General features: G+C 38.4%; 1 protein-coding gene and 1 long non-coding RNA gene across 2 annotated transcripts in view; one reads left to right on the top strand and one right to left on the bottom strand.

Moving 5' to 3' along the window:
* Positions 1–8,894, top strand: part of LOC311609188 — a 79,855-nt gene extending 70,961 nt beyond the window's left edge. The window contains exon 2 of the long non-coding RNA XR_014783310.1: positions 8,569–8,894. This is a non-coding gene — a long non-coding RNA (uncharacterized lncRNA). The remainder of the gene's footprint in view (positions 1–8,568) is intronic.
* Positions 411–25,379, bottom strand: TRIM23 (tripartite motif containing 23). The gene is made up of 11 exons (XM_084802035.1): positions 25,222–25,379; positions 21,579–21,741; positions 17,016–17,137; positions 16,075–16,353; positions 15,321–15,503; positions 13,690–13,905; positions 10,661–10,795; positions 6,216–6,345; positions 5,605–5,715; positions 4,140–4,264; positions 411–2,227 (listed from the first exon to the last, which is right to left on the bottom strand). Exons 1-11 carry the CDS (start codon positions 25,300–25,302, stop codon positions 2,048–2,050), a joined length of 1,725 nt encoding a protein of 574 aa, XP_084658161.1. The 5' UTR covers positions 25,303–25,379; the 3' UTR covers positions 411–2,047.
* Between the last annotated feature and the right edge of the window lie 550 nt (positions 25,380–25,929).

A 25,929-nucleotide genomic window follows, 5' to 3' on the forward strand; every position in this document is an offset into this window, starting at 1 on the left:
GTTCTAATAATGGCTTAAGCTGTTAACTAGGATGACGCTAGAGTCACAATTTATTAACAAGCAGCTTTTAGGATAACAGAATTCCTTATAACTTACACTTTTATTGCTTTCTATACTGATCGTATATGTAAGTGCAAATAATGGCTTCTGGTGGCTATAAATCATTTCTGAATTACAGGCCAGGGCTATACACTTGACGTACATGCTTTACATAATTCATTCAATAATAATTAGATGTAATATAGGAACTCAGGCAAATCCTAATATATTGTACTTAAAACATCTGCTGATTCTTAAAGTTTGACATTTCCCAGAAGAAACTAGTACAATCTTAACAAATGATGAATCAAAGGATGTACATATACACTGAGCCCACCCAAAAGAAAGAACCACACAGAAACACTACAGTATATCTATATTACAGTCAAATTTATGTACAACTTTTAAATTATGTTTAGTTATATTTCAGAATATGAATTACAAAGTTTAACAAAATTAGTGAAATAATAAACTTCATAATTTACAAGAAAATCAAGTTCACATCTTAGTGTCAACACATTTTCAGTTACCTACCAGAAAATAGTTCAAGGTCTCACAAGCAAATGCAACATCTTTATTTTTCACAGTTAATAAAATCAAATATTAAATAATTTAACTACAAAGTATTACATGTGCACACAAACTACTTGTAACAGCATGACCAGTTACTTTCTTGAAAAACAAAGGACAAAATATTATATTTTTATTTACACATTGTCCATAATATTTGATGGGCTTTTTTTTAGTGCTGTTGCCTTAAAAAAAAAAAAAATTTAAGTACATTTGAAAAAACTGAACCAGACAGTGCCACCTAAAAATCACATCCTATTGTCAGCCATCACTGCCTTTGTAACAATTGCAGTAAGATACAACTCTCAACTTCATCCTAAAGAAGAGCATTACTAACAAGAAATCTAGCTATTTAAATGTAAGAAATCATGCTTCCATAATAAGAGTTTATTTTACAAATAAACAGTAAAGAACACAAAAGTTTTATTCACAACACTGCCATAATAAATGTAAACTTGTTTTTTTTCCTTTAGTATGTTCTTTTAACTGAGACCTTGTCCTGAAGAACCTTGATCCTTCTTATTCTCAAAAGCACTCAACTTGGGAACCATGTTAAAGAAATTAGCATTCCCCATTGTTTGAATAACCTTTCCCAAGGTACAGGCAGTTTTCTATTCGGTCTCTATGTGTTCATATAAGAGTGATGGTTTCTGATGTGACTTATGACACTTTACCAACAAAGGATGCAGTATTATGTAGCCTAAGTAAATGTGTTGAACAACTAAAGGACTAACTTAGGGCTCTGACCTAGGAAATAAACCTAGGCCCAGTTCTGGAAATGGTTCTTGTGAGTGAAGACCACACATCTTTCACAGTTTAATTGTTCTCAGGTTAGTATTGGTTTAATGATAAGGCCCACTTAGTATTTCATTCTCACTGTGCATTATGCAGAAAGCTTTAGAAGAGTTACAATGAAACTGTAGAAAAAACTAATTTTCTGTACTTTATAGTCCCCAGCATTAGTGATGTTAATGCTGCACGTGAAAGTAAAGCAATCCTGTTACCCCAGTACAGCTTCAGTTCTAGCATACGGCTGCCACGTCTACTGCTGAGCACAGCCAAAACTGACAGGCGGGGGCAAAGACAGCAGACTCCCTAGGCACTCCACTGGTTGCTTTTCACTGAAATAAAGAACCTCTTCCTCATTCTCTGTGACCACTTCTCTCCCAATATACAGGTAATATATAAACTGAAATTTTCCAATACCTAATGTGCCTTCTGAAAGTGTTTATCCAAGAAATTTCTATTTAACCAATGTAATATGGTCACTTAAATTTGCCACAGAATAATTTTTTAAAACAATAGTATACTTCTCAGTCCAGGATTCTTATATACACATCCTAAGTTAACTATCATATTTGAGACGTAGAATTTCTTAGAATCCATTACATGCAAAGTAACTTTTAACCATAAGCTTGAAACAGCTGCTGCATTAGAATCAAGCAACATCCAACACCCCAGCAGCTACAAGTTGCCGCGACAGCCAGTCCAACCCTTCATAGAGGCCCGTGCCACTTCGAGCGTCACAGCCCTGAATGTACCAGCTCCTCCCACAGCACAGTTTATGGAGACTGAGAAGTTCAGTGATCTCTTCTACCGAAAGTGCTCCAGCAACATCCTAAAGGACACACAGAGTATAATTTTAACAGTCCTTCCCCGAGATCATTTTTCTAACTCTTACTAATTATACAGAAAACTACTTACAACATTCTAATTGAGTCCTAAACAAAGCCTACATTCATTTTCAGCAACTAGTCTGAAATTAATTGAAAGAACAAAGAGTTTTGGTTAGAATTATATGAGAATATAATGAAATCAACCCCAGCCTATGCCTCCTGTCTGAAAGACAATGCCAAGGTCACTGTAAGGCATCAGCCATCTAGTTCCTCCTCACCCAAAAAGAAGGGTAGTACCTATGTAGCATAAAAATGGCTTATGCAGAAATTATATAATGAAGGTTGTAGTTTTTTCTACCCTTCATCTTTCCCAAGAACAAACAGTAGTAATTTCTTACATATTTTTCCAGAAACTTTACAACTACAATCCAAGTATATACTTTATGCCTTGATGGTTTGAGTTTTTACTTAACAGGAAGTTACTGTTTCAATATAACACACGTAGACTATCTTAAAATTAAAACTGCACTTTTTTTTTTGCATGGATGCAATGTACTTTAACAATCCTACCATTATTGAAGTCATTGTGTTCATATACTATTATGAATCATGTTAGCCCTCTACATCCACGGACTCAACTATCAGGATTAGACCTTTCTAGACTTTTTTATATGCCCACTCTCAACACCTCACGCTCCTACTTCCCAGAGGCAACAACCAGTAAAAGCTCCTCACAGAACATGCAAAAACTTTTGTCATTATTCTCTAAAAGGTAGAGCTAACAACTATTAACCTACTACTTACATTTCACTCTTATAAATAACCTACAGATGATTTAAAGTATATAGAAAAAATGCATAAGTTATACACAAATACTAAATATTACAAAAAAAATTTGAACATCCAAAGGCTTTGGTATCTATTAAGGGGTCCTAGACCCCTTGAATCATAAGGTTAAGTTATTGTACATTTACAAAATTATCCTAAGGTAACACGATATGCAATAGACCCTCAGTTAAAGGGGTATATACATCTAAAACTTGAAAAAATGCTGCCATTGTCTTGTAGTAAGTTGTGTTTAGTAACTGCCAGCAACATCTCAGCTATCTTATTTGTATGTTTACTGGAACAAAAAAGGATGTTTTAGTTCTTGCTAGGTTGCCTGTTCTTGTTCATTTTTTAGTGAGGTGAGAATTCTTTATTCTTCATTCTACTTTCCCCTCCTGTGACATCTGCTGTATTCAACTTTACTTCAGAGAAATGGAGAGATGACTCTGTGGTGTAAAACATAAACCACAATTTCATTCCCAGCACCCAATTATCCTCACACTAGTAAGGCTTGTGGCTTACAGTGGTCTATTTTCTCCAATTTCAGGGGATCTGACATCTGCTTCTGGCCTCTGGGCACAAGACATATACATGCACAGATATGCATGCACATAAAACACTTGTGCACATAAAACTTAAAAGAAACCACAACTTCTTTTAAAAACATTCTCTCGGTCAGGCATGGTGGTGCACACCTTTAATCCCACCCAGCACACAGGAGGCAGGGGCAGGCAGATCTCCGTGAGTTCAAGGCCAGCCTGGTTTACACAGCAAGTCCAGGGCAGCCAAGGCTACACAAAGAAGCCTTGCCTTGAAAAACAAAACAAGAAAAGCATTCTTGCCCTCCTAAGAAGCTTAGGCTCAAGATCTAAGAATTTAGCCCTTCCCACTCAATCCTTGACTGCATCAGTTACTTGATTTATCAGTATGTGTGTTTATACCCTAGTATATCCAAGGTAACATTTTCCACAGCAGGAATTTTATAAATATCTATTAAACTGATTCTTTGGAATCTTCTCAACTGACTTATAACACAGAATATACCAAGCTACTAAAGTAATGTGTTCTGATGTAAAAATCCATTACCTGTTTGTTAGCAAATATCAGGAGCAAGGCGTCTCGGAGTTCTTTTTCCGTTAACAACTTTGCAAGTTCACTGTGTGCTTCACTGATTCTGTCTCTATGACTGCTATCAACAACAAATACAACAGCTACCAAAGTACACAAGAAAACAGTCATTTATTAAATTTCAGTAAATTAACCAAGTATTAACTCCTTTCATTATTCTAGCTAAATCTTGTTTCCCAGCTCTATTTTCATCCTCCACTTGAATTTAACATGTAAGTTAAATGCTCCTAAAAATACCATGCTACTATTTCTCTTCCTGTTAATATTTCCTTCACATATAGATCCAAAGACAACTGGAACTTCAAACCTATCACAATTTTGGCTCCCATCCCCCACCATATTCATTCAAAGAATGAAAACCAAGGCCATACATGTATTGCATGGGAACACTACCACTGAGCTCCATCCCTAGCCTTTCATTTTTTTGAGACAAGGTCTTGCTACACAGCTCATGCTAGCTTTGAGATTGATATATATGCCAGGCCAGCCTAAACTCTTGGTCCTGATCTACCCCCCTAAATCCACTTTTATATCCTTTAAGATATAGCCTAATTTAGAATAGTTCTGTCTTTTCATGCCCCATAGCATTCTGTTATTATTGAAGTTATTTCCCAGTTTATCTATAATAGAATATAATATGTTTATATACACACAAATTCTACTTCCTTCTGTTAGTTAGGGCTCATACTAACTAGAATATCAAATTTTCCAAGGTAAAAATTTGCCTGCCATTTAAATGGGAATAGGATGACATTCAAAGTATGTACATGCTTTATGGGAGGAAGTACAAAAGTGTAGAATGGAAGCTTGACGTGGTGGTGTACACCTGTAATCCCAGCATTTGGGAGGCAGAGGCAGGCAGATCTTTGTGAGTTCGAGGCCAGTCTGGCCTACAAAGTGAGACCCTGTCTCAAAAAACAAATAAAAATTGTAGAATTGAGCCAGGTGTGAATAAAGGCTACGTGGAACCAAATGGTACATATCCACATAGGTTCCTCTGGGATCACACTGATTATAAGTCAGGGAATAGAACTGTTGAGCAATTACAGTAGGCCAAATGTTGGTCAGAGTACACATATACTCAACAAACTCAACTTCATGTTACCTTACTGTCAGCAATCTTACCCACAGGAATACTGACAATAGAGCTCAACTTTAATAACAGCCAAAAGGAGGTAAGGTGTTTTTTTTTTTTAACTCTGAAACGATGGCCTATCATGAGTAAACTAAAAGTGCATACCCCAGTTTTACCATTATTTTAAAAACACAAATAAAATACACTTACACATATCCTCCTCCAGTGTCTCCTCCCACTCAAATTCCATCATTCTTTTTAACAGTTTTGCTAATTAAATCAGAGTACCACAAACTCATTTTAAGAATTTTTTAAGTTAAAAATACAAATGTTATTTTTGAGTCTTACCTTGTGTGTTGAGGTAATAATGTTTCCACAATGGTCTTAATTTGTGTTTTCCACCCACATCCCAAATGGTGAATTTTAGATTTTTGTATTCCACGGTTTCCACATTAAAACCTGTTGTTTTATAAAAAACAAAACAAAACATTATTTTATATTGTACTTAATGTTTACCAGTGAATGACACACCAATCACAAATCCCTGTTTGTAATTTTGAGTTAGCAATTGTCTGCTTATAACAGTAGCTGCCGAAGTCAAACAAACTGTACTCCTAGTCCTTCGAGGATGTCTGTCTTTCACAGCTGCCAGCCCTCTACTGTTTTACCAGTCAGAACCTGGACGTCCACACATCCGCCAGCTCTGTACCACTGCCACCTCCTCATTCCTAGTAGTCATTCAGATTCTATAAGCTATTCCGTCTGACTGTCCCATCAACATTCAGTCCCTTATGCTATGTCACCATGCACATTTCAGCCCCACAACCATAATCTCATTTTTTTTCTCCTGAAACATGACACCTTAGGGCCAGAAAAGAGCCAAGCCACCTGCACAGCAATACCATGCTTGGAGACCTCAGCTAGCTATAAGCCAGTTGCCTATCAATATTCAAACTTACCAATTGTTGGAATAGGCTGCATGAACTCATCTTGTTTTAACTTGAATAAAATAGTAGTTTTCCCAGCACCATCTAATCCTAAAGTAACGACTCGGATTTCCATTTTGGGTCCAATATGAACTCTGTTGTCCTGTGGTATTGAAAAAATTGAAGATTTTATATATCTTCAGATTATATATAACATTTTTTAAGCTGTGCTTAAAAAAAAAAACTTTAAATGGAGTGAGCAGTGACTAAGGGCCTGCTATGTAAGCATGAAAACCTGAGGTCAGAGGCCCAGCTTCTATAAAAGCTGAGCATAGTACTTCATGTTTTTAAGCCCAGTACTGAGGCGAACCAGGAAGCTAAGACAAGTGGATCCCTAGACATACATATTGAGTGGCAGACCTTGTCTCAAAATACTGTAAGGCACTTGACACTGACCTCTGGCCTCCAGGTGCATGCACACACATGTATATGCATACACATGAACATAAAAATTAAAAACATCAAAAAAGGGATAAATTAATTACAAATAAATACCACTAATAAATTTCCAGAAGAATCTGTTAATAATACAATACTGATGTAATCCAGATACATTCCATACTGGGTAAGAAGCATATAACAAATGTACTTTTCATTTACTTTGTTGTTTGTTTGGTTGTTTCTCTAGTGCTAGGAACTAAATTCAGGGCCTCACCTTGCAATGAATGACTCAAAAACAGTATGTCCTAACCCTCCAAATACGCTTTTGAAAAACAGTATTATACAAATAACATAACTTATTTTTCACTTACAGTATAATATGGAAAGCATTCATTTTAACATATATTGAACAAACTATTTTGATAACTTAATTATAATCTCTGAACTACAATTTAACAAATCTGTTAGATTTCAGATCATTTCTGAACTTTTGCTGTTTAAAGAATCCTGAAGTGAAACCTACAAGAAGAACATTATGACGAGCAGATCTGGGCCCAGGGGTCCTGCTCAAACTATGGCACCAGCCAAGGACAATATGTGCAGCAAACTTCAAACTCCTACCCAGATCTAGCCAATGGACAGGACATTCTCCACAGTTAAGTGGAGAGTGGGGACTGACTTTCACACAAACACTAGTGTCCCATATTTGACCATGTCCCATGGATGGGGAGACCTGGTGGCACTCAGAGGAAGGATAGCAGGCTACCAAGAAGAGACTTGATACCCTATGAGCATATACAGGAGGAGGTAATCCCCCTCAGGAACAGTCATAGGGGAGGGGAGTAAGGGGAAAATGGGAGGGAGGGAGGAATGGGAGGATACAAGGGATGGGATAACCATTGAGATGTAATATGAATAAAGTAATAAAATATATATTAAAAAAGAATCCTGAAGTGAACATGTTTATAGATTCTAGCTACACTACTTGTCTATCTGAATTATTACCAGATTATATTTCAAATTTATGTAAAAATCTATATACTCCTTCCTCACATATAAGTGCTATATGTTGTTAGAAATTATGATTTTGCTTCCTTTTTTTTTTTTTTTTTTTTTTTTTACTAATACAAAATTCTCCTGGCTTTTAATCCCCCTTTTAGAATCTTATTTTCTTTTTGAATGTTAATATTAAAAACTTAAAAGAAATCTTCCTTTTCATTCTACTTAAGATCAACTGCTCCAAAAGCATCAACTTCATCTACATATGGGCTTCCAAATGTAGTCCAATACTGCAGCTGAGAAACAAAATAATAAAAGGACAAAAATCCAATCATAAGAACAAGCCTAGACACTAGCTGAGAAGCCACAGCACCTAGGCGAGTGCAAAGCCAAGCGGAGAACTGGGGCTAGAGTGAGTGGAAGAGGTTTCTTATCACAGACAAGGCCAAGCTTGAGCCCTAGTACACGAATAAAAGAGAAATAAATTGAGGCATTCTTAGTGCCCGACATTGCTCTTTCCCTTACCAGATATAGCAAGATATAAACTAGAAAAAAAAAAAATACTAGTAAGCTGAATTCACCAACCAATTAAAATGATTATACACCATGACCAATGGGGTTTATCCCTGGAAGACAGACTTTCATCAGCTCAATATACCACAGCAACAAATGAAAGACAAAAACCATACGGTGATTCCTACAGAACATTTGAGAAAATCCATTATGATTTTATAATGAAAATTTAACACACCAGGAATAGAAACCATACACATGAAAATCCCATAGTTAACCCTCAAGGTAAGAAAAAGACAAAGCTCCCTTCTAGCTTTCTATTTAACATGGTATTACAGGAGTATTCAACACACTACTAATTTAGAAGTCTTTACTACAATGATTAAGAAAGAAAAGATGGGCCGGGCGCAGTGGCCCACACTTGTAATCCCAGCACTTGGGAGGCAGAGGCAGGTGGATCGCTGTGAGTTCGAGGCCAGCCTGGTCTACAAAGCAAGTCCAGGACAGCCAAGGCTACACAGAAAAACCCTGTCTCGAAACCACCCACATCCCTCCCCCAAAAAAAAGAAAGAAAGAAAAGATGTAAAATTATCCAAATTAAAAAGAACCATGTACAATTCGCTTTATAAATGACAGGATCTTTATGTAGAAAGCCCTGAAGACCACCCTCCCCAAAACTGTTAATATAAATGTATTTAGAGAAGTTGTAAGACGCAAGGCCACCGGGAAAAGAAAAGTTCCATTTTTTTCATCAATAATGAACAATTAAAAACAGAATTTAAGAAAGCAGTACCATTTCCAACAGTATCAAAAGCAATTAACTTAATAATAAGCCTAGCTAAAGACTTGAAGGACCTGTATTCTGAAAACTACAAAACATAATAATAAATAGAACTTTTAAAAAGATAGGGGAGAACACTAGCAAGATGGCTCAGTGGCTCCTTTGCTGCAGAGGACCAAGGTTCAGTCTTCAACATCCACATGGAGGCTCACAACAGCCTGTAACTCCAGTTCCAGGGACTATGACATCCTCATCTGGCTTCAGTGGGTACTAGGTACATGGTAATGCATATATATATATATATATATTCATAGCCATAAAATAAAAATCTTTAAAACAAAACAAAGTGGAAAGCATTGCTGTAAAAAATTGACAAAGACATTAGGTATCCCATGTTCACAGATCTAAAAATTAATATTGTTCAGGTGTCAGTGTAACTTCCACCCAAATCCCAATGACATGAGGTAAAAGTACCCTTCAGTATTTGTATACCATGTGCCAAGGTACAGATCAGAAAACAAAAACACTTTGAGAGGAAGAAAAAAGTACCAAAGGAGCATAGCTAAAACAATTTTGAACATAGAGTCAGAGATTTCACACTTTCTGACAACAAAATATTTTACAGAGCTACACAAATGAAAAACATGTGGACTGAAACAAAACCAAACAAATCAAGTGAGCAGAGCATCCTAATACAACCGTCACACATGTATAATACAGTGGCATGAGCTGCACCAAGGGTTCTCACAGAGAAAAGGCGGGCTTCTGGCCTGAGCCGAGTAAATGGGGGTTGGTTGTAAAAGATGAAGAGCTCCACATCTTACACCACTCACAAAAATTAACTCAAAGTGAACTAAAGAAAAAGGTTGACAACTATAAGGCTAGGATACGAAAGAAACATTTCAACGCCTTGAGTCTAACTGCCTGGATAGGATACTAAAGCATAGGCCAGAGAAGCAAGAAAAGATAGTAAATCTACATCACATTAAAAGCCTTTGTGCCAACAGGTCATAATCAGTAGAGTAAAACAGAAATTTACCAAATGTAATAAAATGTCTACAAATAAAAAAGCTGACAGGGGACTGATATATATCCAGGATACATAAAGAACTCTTAAACAACAACAAAAATTCAAACCAATTAAAAAGTGTACCAAAAAGTCGGGCATGGTGGCACATGCCTGTAATCCCAGCACTCAGGGGGCAGAGGCAGGTGGATCTCTGTGAGTTGGAGGCCAGCCTGGTCTACAGAACAAGTTTCAGGACAGTCAGCTGTACACAAAGAAACCCTATCTTTAAAAAAAAAAAAAAAAAGGAATTCGTTTGGAAGCCAGGCATGGTAGTGTACACATAAAATACTAGCAATTGGGGTTAGGGAAAGGAGGTTCAGACTAACCTCAACTACACAGAAAATTCAAGACCACCGGCTTTGTGATATGGTCTCCCAAATATTCTTTTTTTACTTTGAAAAAAATCTGAGCAATCTGAATTAGCTGAATACTTAATAAAACTAATAAAGTATTTAAAATGTAAAATTACTTTATATTTTGGGTACAGCTGCAATTAAATTGGGAAATGAGAACGAAGAGACTTAGTCTCGTTTGATTTTAATTTCGTATTGATTAAAGTTCCTCTTGAAATTCTACAACTTAGGAATTTGCTAGTGTTCTTTTTATGTTGATTTACATTTCAGGCTACTAACAATTTGCAAACAGCACAGGCAGAAACAAAGGACAGTATATCACCTTTGTAAACGTGACTGGGATACTGGCATCCAACTGAATATGATCTGCAACTTCTGTGAACTGCTGCTGTTGTTTTTGCAGGGTTTCTAACAGTCTTGTGATTTCTTGTTTTGCCAAGACAACTCTGCAATCATCCTAGAAAACAAGACAGCATTTACCATGAAGTTTTTCTTACAGAAATGGAGACTCCATCAACTTTCAATAAAAACCATTTAACATTGCAGTATTGGAAGTAAATGTTAGGAGCTCAATTCAATCCCCAGAACTTGCTTGTAGTGCTGGAAAGGTGTAAGTTAAACAGCACACGGGCTGCCTCAGGAACCAGAGCTGAGCCTGTTTACATTAAGTGTCTTCCAAGACCCCTTGTCTGGCAATGGGATAGCACCTTAACTCTGTGACAAGTAAGAAAGGGAACAGCAAAAGAGACTAAGAGTAAAACATCATTTCTTAGTTAGGTTCCTACTGCTGTGATAAAACACCATAATGAAAATCAACTTTGGAAGAAAAGGGTTAATTCAGCTTACAGTTTCACATCATAGTGCATCACTAAGAGAAGTCAGAACAGGAACTCAAACAAGGCAGGAACTTGGAAGCAAGAGTTGATGCAGAAGCCATGGAGGAGTGCTGCTCACTGGCTTGCTCCCCATGGCTTGTTCAGTCTGTTTCTTATAGCACTCAGGGTTAGGATGCTGACATTCACTAGCCTGGGGATGGCATCACCTACAGGAGCTGGGCCCACCTCCATCAGTCATCAATCAAAAAGTATACCACAGGGTTACCCAGAGACTGATCCAGTGGGGGCCATTTCCTCAATTGTGAACCCCTTCTCCAAAATCACTCGATTCTGTGTCAAGTTGACATAGAACTAGCCAGCACACATCATATCCTTAGAAACTGCTAGAGGACAAATTCCAAACATGCTACTATTGTTTGTTTAGCCCATGATACAAAAGTGCTTACAGTGAGAAAGAGAAGTCTCAAGTGGAGCACAGGAAGCTCATCCATGGAGAGAAAGCTCAATGGGGAACTCTATCCGAACTTCTCCAGTTGGTTTCTGCTGCTGGATATTGTGAACACCTAATTTGATAATGTCATCTCCACCTGGGCTATCTGTCTTTTTACTTGGAAACCTCATCCAAGGAGACACCCTGCTCTGTCTGGGAGTCCATCAATCAAGAACTCCAGCTGGCTGCCTTAACGGGGCTTCTCTAGTCTGTGTCTGTGGTATTCACTCAAAACTGAAGGTACAGCTGTTTAAATCATTCCCCAGACTACATACAAGAGTGAGAGATGGGAGGATCCCTGAGGCTCAGGAGGACCATATGTAAAAGGAGGTACACAGCACTCCTTACAATGACACCTGAGGTTGTCCTGTGGCCTTCATATAAATATACATCTGGACATATGTATTTCACAATACAGCTGTATATGCACACATACATATGTACACATACATATATATATATACATACATACATACATACATACATACATATATACATACACTTTTATTATTATTTTGGGGCAGGGTCTCTCTGTATAGCCCCCGCTGATCTGGAATTCACTTTGTAGACCAGGCTGGCCTTGAATACACAGAGATCAACCTAACTTAACCTAGCCTCTCTAGTGCTAGGATAAAGGTGTGCACCACCACACCCAGCTACATAAACTTCTTTTTGCATTTTCAATTTTTATTTGCATATATCTATTAATAACTTCACATTGAGAACACTTAACATCAACATGACCAAGAACTAAATGATAAATATATGAGTATTTTGTCTGTATGTTTATCTGTGTACCACAAATGTACAGTGCCTGTGGAAATTTAATAAACCTGTAAGAAGGACCTCATGAAACTAAAACTGAGCTTTTCAAAAACTCGGTATCTTTATATGTGAACTGATATTCAGAGAAACTCAAGTCAAGAGTAACCCACTGCAAGTTGCTTCCCGCCTCCCAGCGTCCCTCTCCTGCTCCCTACTACAAGATCGATCTAGAGGACAATACAGGCACTCGTACAACTCTAGCCCCAGTATCAAAAGCAGACAGAGTATGACGAGGTTGAAGACACCACAACAAATGGCATATATAGTGTTAGAAATCTTGCTCATGAACGTCTTGACACACATAGGACAAGGCAATCTCAACTGAGGAATTGCTTCCACTGGTGTCCCATGGGCACGACTATGAGGCACTTTTTGATTGCTAATTGATGTTGGAGGGCCCAGTCCAAGGAGGGTGGCGCCAGCCCTGGCAAGCCATTCTGTAACACTCCTCCAACTGTCCGCTTCAGGTCTTGTCTCCACCTTCCCTCTACCTTGGCTTCCCTCAATAATGGGCTGTTACCTGTGAGATAAAAATAAACCCCTTCCCTGCACCAATGTGGTTTCTGTCAGTGTTGTACCAGAGCAAAAGAGAGTGAGCTAAAACATGCGTCGACTTTTACAAGCCAATATGACAAGGGCTCCCAGCAAACAAGACTAATTATGAGTTTGTAGGCTGGCCACATTCTAAGTATAATGAGACATGTAAGAAAAATATTGACATTGGTAGGAGTTTTAAACTATAATTTCAAATCAGCATAATTATTCAAAGCACAAATTAGACTGCAGTTTTTCAACAACTCATAAGGTAATAATTATCCCTATATATCCCACTTGTGACATGTTTTTAGATCACCCTTGAATCTCACTAATTAAAAAAAGTAAATCATCTGCAAAGTGGGTAATGAATTAAAGCTTCCAAGAGTAAACATGTGAGTTAGCCCTTGAAGGAAGACGATTTTAATACATAAGTGAAGACTGGCACTGCAGAGGTCCTAGAATCAATACCCTTATGACAGGAAAACCATGAACAGGACACTACTACAGTTGGTGGAACAACTTGAAATTAGAGGCCATGTCTTAAAACCAATGCTAACACATGCAGTAGAACCCAGTTGCTAAGTTAATGAAAGAGAAGAGTGTATCTCTGATAATTGTGTTCTTGACATTAAAAGTATAAATAACCACCTTTAAATTACCTACCTGCTGCAAAGTCTTTTCGCAATGAAGACAAGCTGTTGAAACCTGGGACAAGAGAATAGTCATATCCTCTTGTTGCTGCCTGAGCCAAATCAGTTTTTCTCGAACATGAGCATCGACAACACTTAGAGCCATTTCCTCCTGACGACACAGAGTTTCATGTAAATCAGAAAAATAAGCTCTGACACATGATCGAGCGTTCTCTGCAGTACCTGGGACCTATGAAGACACGGGTAAATTTTAAACAATTAAAACCTTAAATACTTTATATGCAAAGTATCAAAATTTAAATATCATCTTTGAATTCTGAATATTTAACTATTTATAAATTATATCTGAAGCAAAATGGAATCTAATCTCCAGTTTTCCCCATCTCCAAACCTAACTACCTCTATCTCAATAAATGGTAACTTCATCCAGGTTACTGAAGTTTAAAAAAAATAAACAAAGAAACGAAGGAAGGAAGGACGGAAGGATAAAAAATGCAATTCATCCTTAACATCCCTTTTATATTCCATTACTAGTCTTAGCAAATTCTGCTGACTTCAAAACATTTCCAGAATCTAGCCATGCTTACTGCCATCACCTCCAGCAAACTGGTCCTCACAATATAAATTCTCTTAACTTTCTGACCAATCAATTCACCCACCAATCAATACTGACACCTAGCTGCCAAGACTTACTGTTCTTTAAAATCTCAACTCCATCTTCGTTGTTCCTGCCACTGCAATATTGCAGGATATAAACATCCCTAACCTAGATGACTTCAACAAGGTCCTAATAGATCTTCCTGATTCTACTGCTACTTTCCTCCAATTCATTTTCTGTATTTAACAGTAACAGTTTTTAATGTAAACGTGATTGTCTTGCTCCTATGTCAATAGTTTAATGGCTCATAATTACTCTTAAGTTCAAGCATTAAAGTCTCCAGCATGACTAACAGGTTCCACAGTGACTTCCTTGCCCTTTAACTCTTCAATTTTTTTTTTTCTTGACAGACCCAGTTCAAATCTCCAGAGATTTTAAAGCTTAAGAAGCTACAGTTCACCCAGCCCTTACTTCCAATCCCTTGCATGCGTACTTCCCTTCCTGGGACACTAGACTCCCAGCCCACGCTTCTCTCTGACTGAACTCCCTCAGGCCCTGACAGTTTAGACATGTCACCTAGGAGTCTCCCCCAACTGCACGATGAGTTATAGCTCTTATACACCACCAAATACGCTCCCTACCACAACACGCAACAGTGTCAACCTTGAAACCTTCTTATGTGACAGACACCAGTGTATATATAGAGAGATATATAAACATATTACTGTATATATATATAAGCTGCATATATAAACATAAATATGTTACTGTATATATAAACACACACACATATATAATGGTGTGTAATCTATAAGAGACTTTCAAGGTTAATCTTATTTTGTGTTATGGGTAGGAAATTACAGTATATTTGACAGCATATCCGAAGCATGATATATAAAAAAGAAGTGTAACACACATACACACTCATATTGAGTGTCCAGTGTGGTACTTTGTGTGTGATTGTAATTGTGTGATACTTACTAGACGATGCAAAGATGAGAATGAAAAAGATTAAGAAAACAAAGAGAGAAGGAAAGAATCCATACATGTTCTGTGTGAGCCATTCCAATTCCATCTTCCACTATTTGTTCTCCTCCTTCAATGTGCTGAACAATTCCTACTAATTTTCTGGAATAATCTGAGATTTCCTCAGTGAACGTCCGTATGCAGTGAGCCATGTCTAAAATTGATGCTCGGATCTGGTTAGCTTCTGGTTCCAGTACCGCATGCTATCAATGCAACACAATTACAGGAAAGAACTCATGGGTGTCTACTGACTTACAAAACTACTTAAAACACTTTTACTATTAATAAACATGAGCCACAAGTGGCTTTTGTAACACATTTCAAACAAGTACAACATAAGAAGAAAAGAAAAAAAAGCCACCTAATTTATTTTCACTCCTTTTTTAGGAAAGCTTCACTAAAAAGAATAAATCAGAAGTTGGAATTCCATGTACTGCTATACAACAAACCAAGAGAGTGTCCAAAATTACATCATGCGCTATCAGTAGATACAAGTATTACCAAAGCAATACAGTATAGTACAAAACAAGCACATAAAGATGAGACTTTCTGTCTCCTGATGGAAATAATCATGAAGCCTCTCTGAAATTACACCATTTGAAAGTTAAAATTTTCAGTTTTTTCCATGCTACTGAGACCAACTCATTAAGTTAATCACTTAACTTTGCTCAAAAGTTAAAGAAAGTTTATGTGTTCACATAAACAAACAGGTCAGTGAAAACAAATGGAAGGCTGAATTCCTTCCACAGTCACCCAACTGGGTTAAGTTCATACCTTGTGGCCTTGGTGTTTTCCATATTCTTTGCAGACACAGCACATGAGTGGGCTAGTTTGACAACCTTCTTCCAAGCAAACAAACTCAATGGCGTGCACCTGGTGCTGGCAGCACATGGTCTTCTCATGAGGCTTGTCAGCCAGAGGCACTCGCCTATGCTTCGCTAGTGTCTTTGTCGAGTGAGTAACTTGAGAACATTCTGAGCACAAGTGAGTCGCGCACACAGTGCAGTACACAGATGCAACATGAGCTTCATCTTCATCACAGCGAACGATGCTCTAATAAAAAGTTGATGTCTTAAAACTGAACACTCAATAAAACATGGCAAAGTTTGAACTATAAAACCCCACAATCTTCTCTATTGACCTAACCAGGTTGTACATGATATTTTAAGATGAAATTTGTTGTTAATCATTCCAAATAAAAACAAAGAACTAAGGAATTGAACAAAGAAAGCCAAAATGAGGAAAGTGAAACGATCCTCAAAATAAGTGGCTTCTAGAGCCAGAAGGAGTTCTGGAAACTTTAATCCATTATGCAACAACACACTACAGAACAGAGCAAGGCCCACAAACCACCAGCTACAGCACATCAACTAGTCCGCTGATAGAGCTTAGCTAGGCGGCCACAGGACTCCCTTAACCAAACTGGGTTTCTAAAAACTCACAGGCAAAGCAAACAAAGTAATATTGTACAAATATTGGGAAATATTTTAGTATTAAAAGAATCCTTGCCAGGGGTGGTGGCGCACACCTTTAATCCCAGCACTAGGGAGGCAGAGGCAGGTGGATCTCTGTGAGTTCGAGGCCAGCCTGGTCTACAAAATGAATCCAGGACAGCCAGAGCTACACAGAGAAACACTGTCTCAAAAAAGAAAAAAAAAATCAAACAAACAAAACAAAAACCCCCATGATAAGTATTTCAACAAGCCCACTAGTACCTCTCCAGATATCCCAATGGCTTCCTCTGCAGCTCCATACTGGCCAATATGCCCATTTTGCAATCGCTCTAAAAGCTCCAGTAAAGCAAAGTTTTTTTTCAAACCCCAGACACCTGAATCTCCTAGGACAAATATGAAAACAAAAGCAAATATAACAAAATGGAAGTTTAGTCAATTTGCCTCATATCTTAAGAGTAATTTCTACCATACATAGTTTAGTCAATAATAATGTCCAAAAGCTGCCAGCAAAGGGGCTTGTTAATGTTACCAAAGACCTCCTCAGCACCCCAAGAAAACACATTCCGAGTTTTCAAAAATATTTTACAGCTACATACAACAGGAAAACAAACACACACACACACACACACACACACACACACACACACACACACACACGAGAAAAAATAAAGTTCCGCAGTGCTTGTTGCAAAAGGTAAGGATCAGAGTTCGGGTCCCCCAAACCCACATAAATCCAAGTAGGTATGGGGGCTCACTTGTAATTCTAGCATCAAAAGGTAAAAACAGGGCTCTCCAGAGCAAGCACTAGCAAGACTAGTAACGTTGTCCAGTTCCCAAAGATTCTCAACATCAACCTTGGTCACCCACATACAAGCACGAACGTATGCACAAACACCCATGAGTGCCACATGCATACACATGAATAGATTTTTTTTTAAAAACTTGACAAACTAATATTTACCTTTATAGCAGTGTGCAATATACTACTATATTTTACTCTATTTCTTTTTAAAGCTATTATAGGGGAAAGGAGTTAAGCTCAATGGCAGAGCATGTGTAAAGCCCTAGGTTCAACCCACAGTATACACACAAATTTCTTTTTAAAGATATTGTAGGGGAAATGAGTTTGGTTCACTGACAGAGAATATACTCAGCATGTGCAAGGTCCTCAGTTCAACACACACACACACACACGCACACACACGCACACATACACATATGCACACACATACACACGCACAGACACACGAGGGAGGGGGAAGGAGAGGCAAGAAGAAACTGTTTACAATCTATTTTTTCATGACCACAAAAATAAGCTACAATTCACATTTATAAATTACTGTATAAAACATACAATGGACATTAAAAAAAAAATACATCTCTCAGTAAACTACAACTAGGAGAGCTAAAGATTCCACACCCTTCTTTTAACCTGTTCCTATCACTGATTATATAATTTCTCACAGTGGGTGCTGAAGAGATGGCTCAGTGGTTAAGAGCACAGGCTGCTTTTATGAAGGATCAGATTTGCCTTCTAACACCTCACTAGGTGGTTCACTGCCTCAACTCTAGCTCTGAGGGGCCTAATATCCTCTCCTGGCTTCTGCAGGCACCAGGTGATTATATAGATGCAGGTAAAGTAGCCATACACATAAAATAAAAATACTTTTTTTTTTTTTTTTTTTTGGTTTTTTGATACAGGGTTTCTCTGTATATCACTTTGTAGACCAGGCTGGCCTCGAATTTGCAGCAATCTACCTGCCTCTGCCTCACAAGTGCTGGGATTAAAGGCGTGCACCACCACGCCTGTCTCATAAAAATGCTTTTTTAATTAAGAAGATTCCTCAAGGAGCCTCACAACAAAGCGAGAGTGAGCCCTTTTAGACACAACTCTAGGAAGGTTTGAATAAGGACAGATGGTTCCTCGACCCAAACTGAACATATAAGAACATGCGCATATTCGTACACACACATGCAAACATCCACTGCTTCTGAGCCGACAAATGATAGCCAGCTAGTTCAGCAGTTAGGACCTGCTGTTTTTCCTTCCTCAGCACAAACACTTTCTGATACTGCGGCCATCTGGTGTTGGTCAATAGAATAAAAATGTAAAATCATAAAGGTGACAAGCTCTACCAAGCTCCTTGCCTTTTTCTTCCCTCTTTTTTTCTTTAGAAACAAACCCCAAAACATTCTCTGGTTTTTAAAATGAAGCCATCCTACCCCTCTTTGATTTCTGTGACCTCTTTTCTCAGTTGCCATCACACAGACCACTCAGGCATGCCTTCCTCTGCTTTGCTGTCCCTCCGCAAAGCTGTCTCCTTGTTTCCATTTGTCCCATGTACTGAACAAGCTGAGGCCCATCTACTCCACTTATATAACCATTAAAGTATCCAAGCCAATCATTTAAAAATATAGCCTTGACAATTTTCCCAAAATTAGACATTACGAAGGAATGCACAAACTCCCAGGAGGACCTAACAATTTTGCAACTGTAATAAAAACCTCAACAATCTTTTTTTTTTTTAAGATTTATTTATTATGTATACAGTGCTCTGTCTGCACGTACCCCTGAATGCCAGAAGAGGGCATCAGACCCCAGTATAGATGGTTGTGAGCTACCATGTGGTTGCTGGGAATTGAACTCAGAACCCCTGGAAATGCAGACAACACTCTTAACCTCTGAGCCATTTCTCCAGCCCCAACCTCTATAGTCTTGATGGTTTAAAACAACACAGACTTTTGTTGTTCCTGCAAATCCTCAAAGTTTGGGGTAGACAAGAAAGGCTCCGTCCCTCTGTACATGCTGAGGAGCACTGGCTCTTCTTCATTCACATGTATAATATGAATATGTACATACACAAGTTATTATTTCTATGGTATAAATACAAACCACCCTTTAAAAACCTGGAAGCTAGTAATCTAAAACCACTAGCAGATTCCACAGACAAATCAGTTAAATGCACCCACAAATTACAGTCATTACAATCTTTACTCATGCCATAGTTGGCAGCTCTAAGGTTGGTACGACAGCAGTCTTGATTTAACCTGAGATGTGACCAGCTGCTGCCTGTCATAAACTTCTACTTTAAACCCTGGAAGTAAAAACCCCAACTGTGGTATTACAGAGAAGGTAGAGGGCTCCCCCAAACAGTGGACAAAGGTTCTAGCCTACATTTGCAAAACATGGCCAATTCTACACATCTATGTCAAACATGAAGAAATAGTAATATTTTCATTACAGAATAAAAATGTCAATAAATGAACCTTAAAAAAGACATCTCTTCCGTGACTATTATCTCATGGCTTATAGTAGGTTAATGTTGGCATCATTAGTGTCTTGCATTAGATTCCTAGCAAAAACATACTACTTATTTATGTGAAAGACAGCCAAAACCTTAAGAAAACAAGTAAAACATGTTTCTTAATGTCCTAAAAGACACCCTTGCTTCCTTTTATAGTTAAATAATTTACATTTATGTTATTTTCTGTGTGTGGATATATATGTACATACATATATAAAAAGGCACCACAACACAAGTGTGGGGGTCAAAGGGCAACTTGCAAGAGTTGGTTCACCGCTCCTACCAACCCTGGTCTTAAGTACTGCTAATTGGGTGCTGGAGAGATGGCTGAGCAGTTAAGAGCACTGACTGCTCTACCAGAGGACCAGGGTTCAATTTCCAGCACCCACATGGCAGCTCACAGCCATCTATGATGGGATCTGATGCCTTCTTCTGGCATGCAGACATACATGCAGGTGGTGAATACATACATAAAATATATAAATGAGTAAAATTTAAAGTAATACAAAAGATCGGGGAAAAAATATCAGCCTTAAAAATTATTTTGGGGGCCAGGCGTGGTGGCACATGCCTTTAGTCCCAGCACTCGGGAGGCATGGGCAGGTGGATCACTGTGAGTTCGAGGCCAGCCTGGTCTATAAAGCGAGACCAGGACAGCCAAGGCAAACACAGAGAGACCCTGTCTCAAAAAAAAAAATTATTTTGGGGATAATTCCTTTATTTTACATAGTAAATTAAGAACTTATATTACACTGAAATAACTGTTCAAATGTTAATGTTATACTTTCTAAATCTGGGCCAGAAAGATAGATCCTCAGATAGAGGTACCTGCTGCAAAGCCTGACAACTCAATTTGGTCAAACATACCTGTGTGTACACACACACACACACACACACACACACACACACACACACACACATTATTTTTAATTTTTAAAGTATGGCAACATTGATTCCAAGGTAGCTTTAGAAGTGTGCAAGGACTGGGCAGGGCATGGTGGTGTATGACTCTATCCAATACTGGTGAGCTAAAGGCAGGTGGATATTGGAGTCAAGGCCAACCTGGTCCACAAAGCAAGTTCCAGGACAGCCAGAGCTAAGCAGAGAAACCCTATCTCAAAAAACAAAACTAAAAGAAAGAAAAAAAAGTAAGAAAATATATTGAGACTCACATGACTTAATACGTATTTTAACATCTGCTCACTCATTTTAAAGGAAACAGGCACTGGATTCATAGCTCTAGGCAAAGGATTTAATCTGTGATGAATGAAGTATTCTCGTTTCTTTGAATAAGGATAGCACACATTTCTGATACTTCTTAACGTTCTTTGTATTAAGTATTGAATATAAAAATTTTAGATTTCCACTGGTAATTAAGAGTGGGCTAGCTTACCCTTAGGACCCCACTGACTTTAATAGAAACTCAAATTTTGAACGCTCTTTGGAACATAATCTAAAAGGCCAAAAGTGTGAAGAGTTTTCTTCTGTGATATTTGTGTTACATGAATAATTTTCCTACCTAGGTCTGTTACTTGTCGATCAAATGGACAACGAATTGCTCTTCCATGCAGAGGCAAGCGAGTGAGACAGTCATGACAGACGGTGTGGCCACAAAGGAGGAGGCGGGGGACTTTATCTCCTTGCAAAGAGAAGACATCTTCACAAACCCCACATTCCAGAACCTAGCATGTGAAACAGAAACATGTGCTCTATAAACACCACTGGAACAATATTCAAATATTTTAGATTTAAAAAAAAATTGACTTAGTATATTGAATCAACGTTGTTACTTTACTCCTCCATGAAAAAATTTTTTCAAAAAGTTCTAACATTAAGTCACATTTTTATCCATTTCCATTTGACAGACCTTGCCAAAGTAAAACTTTGAAATACTCTTATGTTGCCAAATTAAAGTAATTAACATAATCTAATCTTCTGAAAATCAAATATGCAACATTTCATAATTCTACTGAAACTCCAATCATTAATCATTTTGCTTTTATTTCTTTTCTTTTTTTTTTTTTATGTTTTAAGACTTATTTTTACTTTGTGTATGGAGTTTTGCCTGCAGGTATGCTCCACCATGTTTGTGCGGTGCCCACAGAGGACAGGAGAGGGCATCACATTTCCTGGAACTAGTGTAATAGATGGCTGTGAGCCATCATGTAGGTGCTGGGAACCAAACAAACCCCCAGTCCTTCGAAAGAGCAGCTGGTACTCTCAACAGAATAGTATCTCTATAACCTGTTTTATTTCCTCGTAAAATGACATTTCATTGAGTATCCCTGAGTGGACTTCAGTCCAAGCTGGCCTGAAATGTAGCAATGACACTCCTGCCCCTGCCTCCCAAATGCTAAGGTTACAGGAGGTGCCACTATGTCCAGCTAAATGTGTTTTAGGATGACAATCACTTTTCTAAACTATAAAGAACTTGTAAGAAAGTCTCTAAGGATGTTCAAATATATTCTGGATTTCACAAAATGATGCAAAGGCAAAAACATAGCTGAGAATTAAATCCCAATGCCTATTCTCACTGATAAAGTAGCTCTGACTTAGAAAATATTTGTCTATCTAGTGGTAATAGGTATATGACTTACCAAAAGGCAGTCAAGAGAAAAGCCGTGAGAACTGGCTCACCCTCATTTCTCAGGTACATGGGTTAATATTTTATAGTCATAAACTGTAACTATAACAGCATACCATCTTCGGTGCTTTTGCAGCCATCTTCTTTGGGCTTGTTTTCAGTTTTAATTACTTTTTAAAAACATTCACAATGAATTATTCCATTGTCCTATCAGTGTCCAGTGTCCTATCAAGACACTACAGTCTAAGCCTGGTCCCTTGCCTCACTGCCATACCCTCTGACTCCTATGCTCCAAGTGCATCCCAGCCCAGGACAGTGTTCTTGGCTCCTTCTTCTGTATATTAATTAACATTGAGGAAACAGTAAACATTTACCTACTGGTTTCCTTTTTTTTTAAGCTTCTATTTTCATTAATCAAAAACTTCCCAAATAATATATCTCTTGGTCTACGCATCTCTCACTCCAGTTGAAACAACCACATTACTCTCTGAGTTCCCATGCACTCTGAGTATCTATCTGCCTGTCTAACCCAAATACTTCAATACTTTATAACCAAGTAGCCTGTATCTCCTTATTAGAATAAGAGCACAGAACAGTACACTCCAAGTATAAAGCACCTATGTACTTATGAAAAAAATCTAACAAAAGTTTGAAGCCACCAAATACATACAACACAAAGTAAAAAAAAAAATTTTTAGAGTGGAAATCTCATTAGCACTATTACAATTTTAAACTTGATTCACCCATACATTTAGACTTAGAAATTAAGATGCAAACATCGTTTACAGTATTACTGGTAATTCATCACTGCCTCACATACCGGTGTAGCTCAAAAGAAACTCAAGGAGACAAGTTAAATATCGTAAATTATATTAAGCTAAGTATAAAGAAAACTTTAATTATAAAAGAACTCAATCTAACTCATTAAAGTATGAAGAATAACTACATCAAGATAATGTTTCAAAAATTGTTAAAGCTTTGTGTTAATGAGAGTGCAGGAAAACAATCTGACTGACATGAAAAATTCATTGAGTACTAACAGCATCCATGGAAACAATTTAGCAGTACTTAAGGAATTTATTCCGCACTGTATCATACACACAGGACAAAATGCAAATGTTTTCTTCCTTGTTATTAGTCTTTCACTGTTTCTACTGCTGGGAAATCCCAGGGTCTTGCATATATCAGGAATATGTTCTACTACTGAGTCACATCCCCAGCCCATATACGACAAGATCAATGTATTATTTCTTAAAAACACTATTTGTATCATTAAAAACAAAACAAACATATAAATACTAAATTGAAAGATAAATTATAGTGTGGTCATATACCATAACTGCAGGACACCAAAGTTTTATATTATTTACACAGAATATCGTATGGTAAAACGTGCTGAGAAAGTGCTAAGGAGAATATATGACATGATACGCATTCCAATTATGGGGGGAAAACTTTAAATTCACAAAATATTCTGCAGGTATTCTCTATTTGGAAAAGGCACAATTCAAAATATTAAATTTCCAACATAAAATATGCCTAATGAGGGTTCCTCTACATTTCAGGTCTTTGTACCTTGATTTCATTAATATAAAAAGTGAACTGAATCAACAACTAATAAAAACCGATCGACAATAAAGTATGCAAAAAACTGACCTTTGTTTAAAACAACAATAACAACAAAGGATTATTTACCATCTGACAAGTTAAAAGCAATGTTCAACCAGACTTGGCTCACTGTGACCAATCCAAGTGTACATTAAAATCACTTCTGGGAATTTAAAAAAATGGACTGATGTCAACACACTCAGAAAGAGTTGTGGTACATCTCTCGGCTATAGATGTTTTTCAAAGTTACTCCCTAAACCAGTCGCCCCTTTCAGATCTATGTTACAGTGGGTGGGGAAACTGAGCTTCAGGTACTTGCACTGAATGCGTTGTGTACATGTATGGTAGCATCTTCTAAGCAGAGAATCCTCCATGCATCTAGTGTTAATGCCCAACTATGCTGCACAAGCTTTCACACTGCATTATTCGGAAGCAAGAGGCAGCTCAAAAACGTACATGTATGATTACTGAAACAGTGCAACGTTAAAAGGCAGACTCTGGTCCCTTGCCACATTGTATGAACTTAAACCTTCCATGTCAAATGCGAATGAACATCTACCTTCTTAAGTAGATTATTAGCGAGCTGAAACAGCTACCACAATCCTTGTCTACTGTAAGGACTGTTTAGTACAACTACGCCAATCAATGCCTTTTGAGGCATCACTAGAAACAGAAGACTAGGGGGAAAGACCAATCCAGGTCAACTTCCACCGGCCCACGCGGTGCTTTTCACAAACAGCCCCTGGCCGACGTTGACACCTGAGTTAGAAGACCAGGCAACTTCCAGGCCAGCTGGGTAAGGACCACGGAGGAGAGGGGACAGGGACAAGGGCTTGTGATGCCCACCGGGCTCCAGAGGCCGCCCATCCCGCCCGGCCAAGCCTGGCCCCGCACATCGGCGGCGGCCAAGTCTCCAGGACGAAGCGATGGGAGGCCGCAGGTGGAGAACAGAGCACGCAGGTTCCCTCACCTTCACCACAGCCGTCCCCCGGCTGCCCTGTCGCCCACTGTCTACTCCGGCTCCGGGCTTGTTTACAGCGAAGGCAGCCATCCTGGAAGGAGCGGCGCCACAGCTGCAGCAGAGCCTTTAACTGAGAGGAGGGGTTGAGCGACCTACCCAGAAGCCTCGGCGCATGCCGCCGTCACGCATGCGCAATACGGAGCTTGAGGGGGCGGGGCAACGAGGCGCCGGCCCGCCTCTTCTGACCTTTCCCCCCCCTCTCCCGTCAGTCATTGGCTGTAGGGCCTGCGCGTGCGCGCCATGCTTTCGTGAAGCCGTCTGCGAGTAGTGGAGGGAAGAAAGAGAAAATTTTAAACTAGTAAATAAAAACGGATGGAGCATAAATGAAATTTTAGGGTGAGAATGTCGTTCCTATAATGATTTTTTTTCCTCCAGAACTGAATCGAAGCAGCGTGAAGGAGTGAGGGAACTGCATCTCCCCGCTTCCCTGTACGCTGCGGAAATTTGTATAAAATAAACTACAAATCCCAGCATGCCACTGTAGTATCTCCATGCCCCACCCGCACTGAGCAAAGTAAGCGTTTGGGAGGCTGTGTATTGTCAGCTGGAAGTGGCTCTTTGAAGTTAGCCTGTGTGGTTGGGGAAAATACGTATAATTCTGAGCGAAGGAATGGCCACAGAGCAAAGATTTCACTGGGGTCGTAAAGTATCTACTGA

The sequence above is a fragment of the Acomys minous genome, assembly GCF_964271855.1.
Source record: "Acomys minous genome assembly, chromosome: 11".
Classification (NCBI taxonomy): Eukaryota; Metazoa; Chordata; class Mammalia; order Rodentia; family Muridae; genus Acomys; species Acomys minous.

Excerpts from the sequence above, each read along its gene's own strand:
- TRIM23 (XM_084802035.1), bottom strand. The coding sequence starts at position 25,302 with ATGGCTGCCTTCGCTGTAAACAAGCCCGGAGCCGGAGTAGACAGTGGG. Across the intron at positions 16,354-17,015 it reads CCATTGGGATATCTGGAGAG|AGCATCGTTCGCTGTGATGA; the intron begins GTACTAGTGGGC and ends ACTTTTTATTAG. Across the intron at positions 10,796-13,689 it reads GCGAAAAGACTTTGCAGCAG|GATGATTGCAGAGTTGTCTT; the intron begins GTAGGTAATTTA and ends CTTGTTTTCTAG.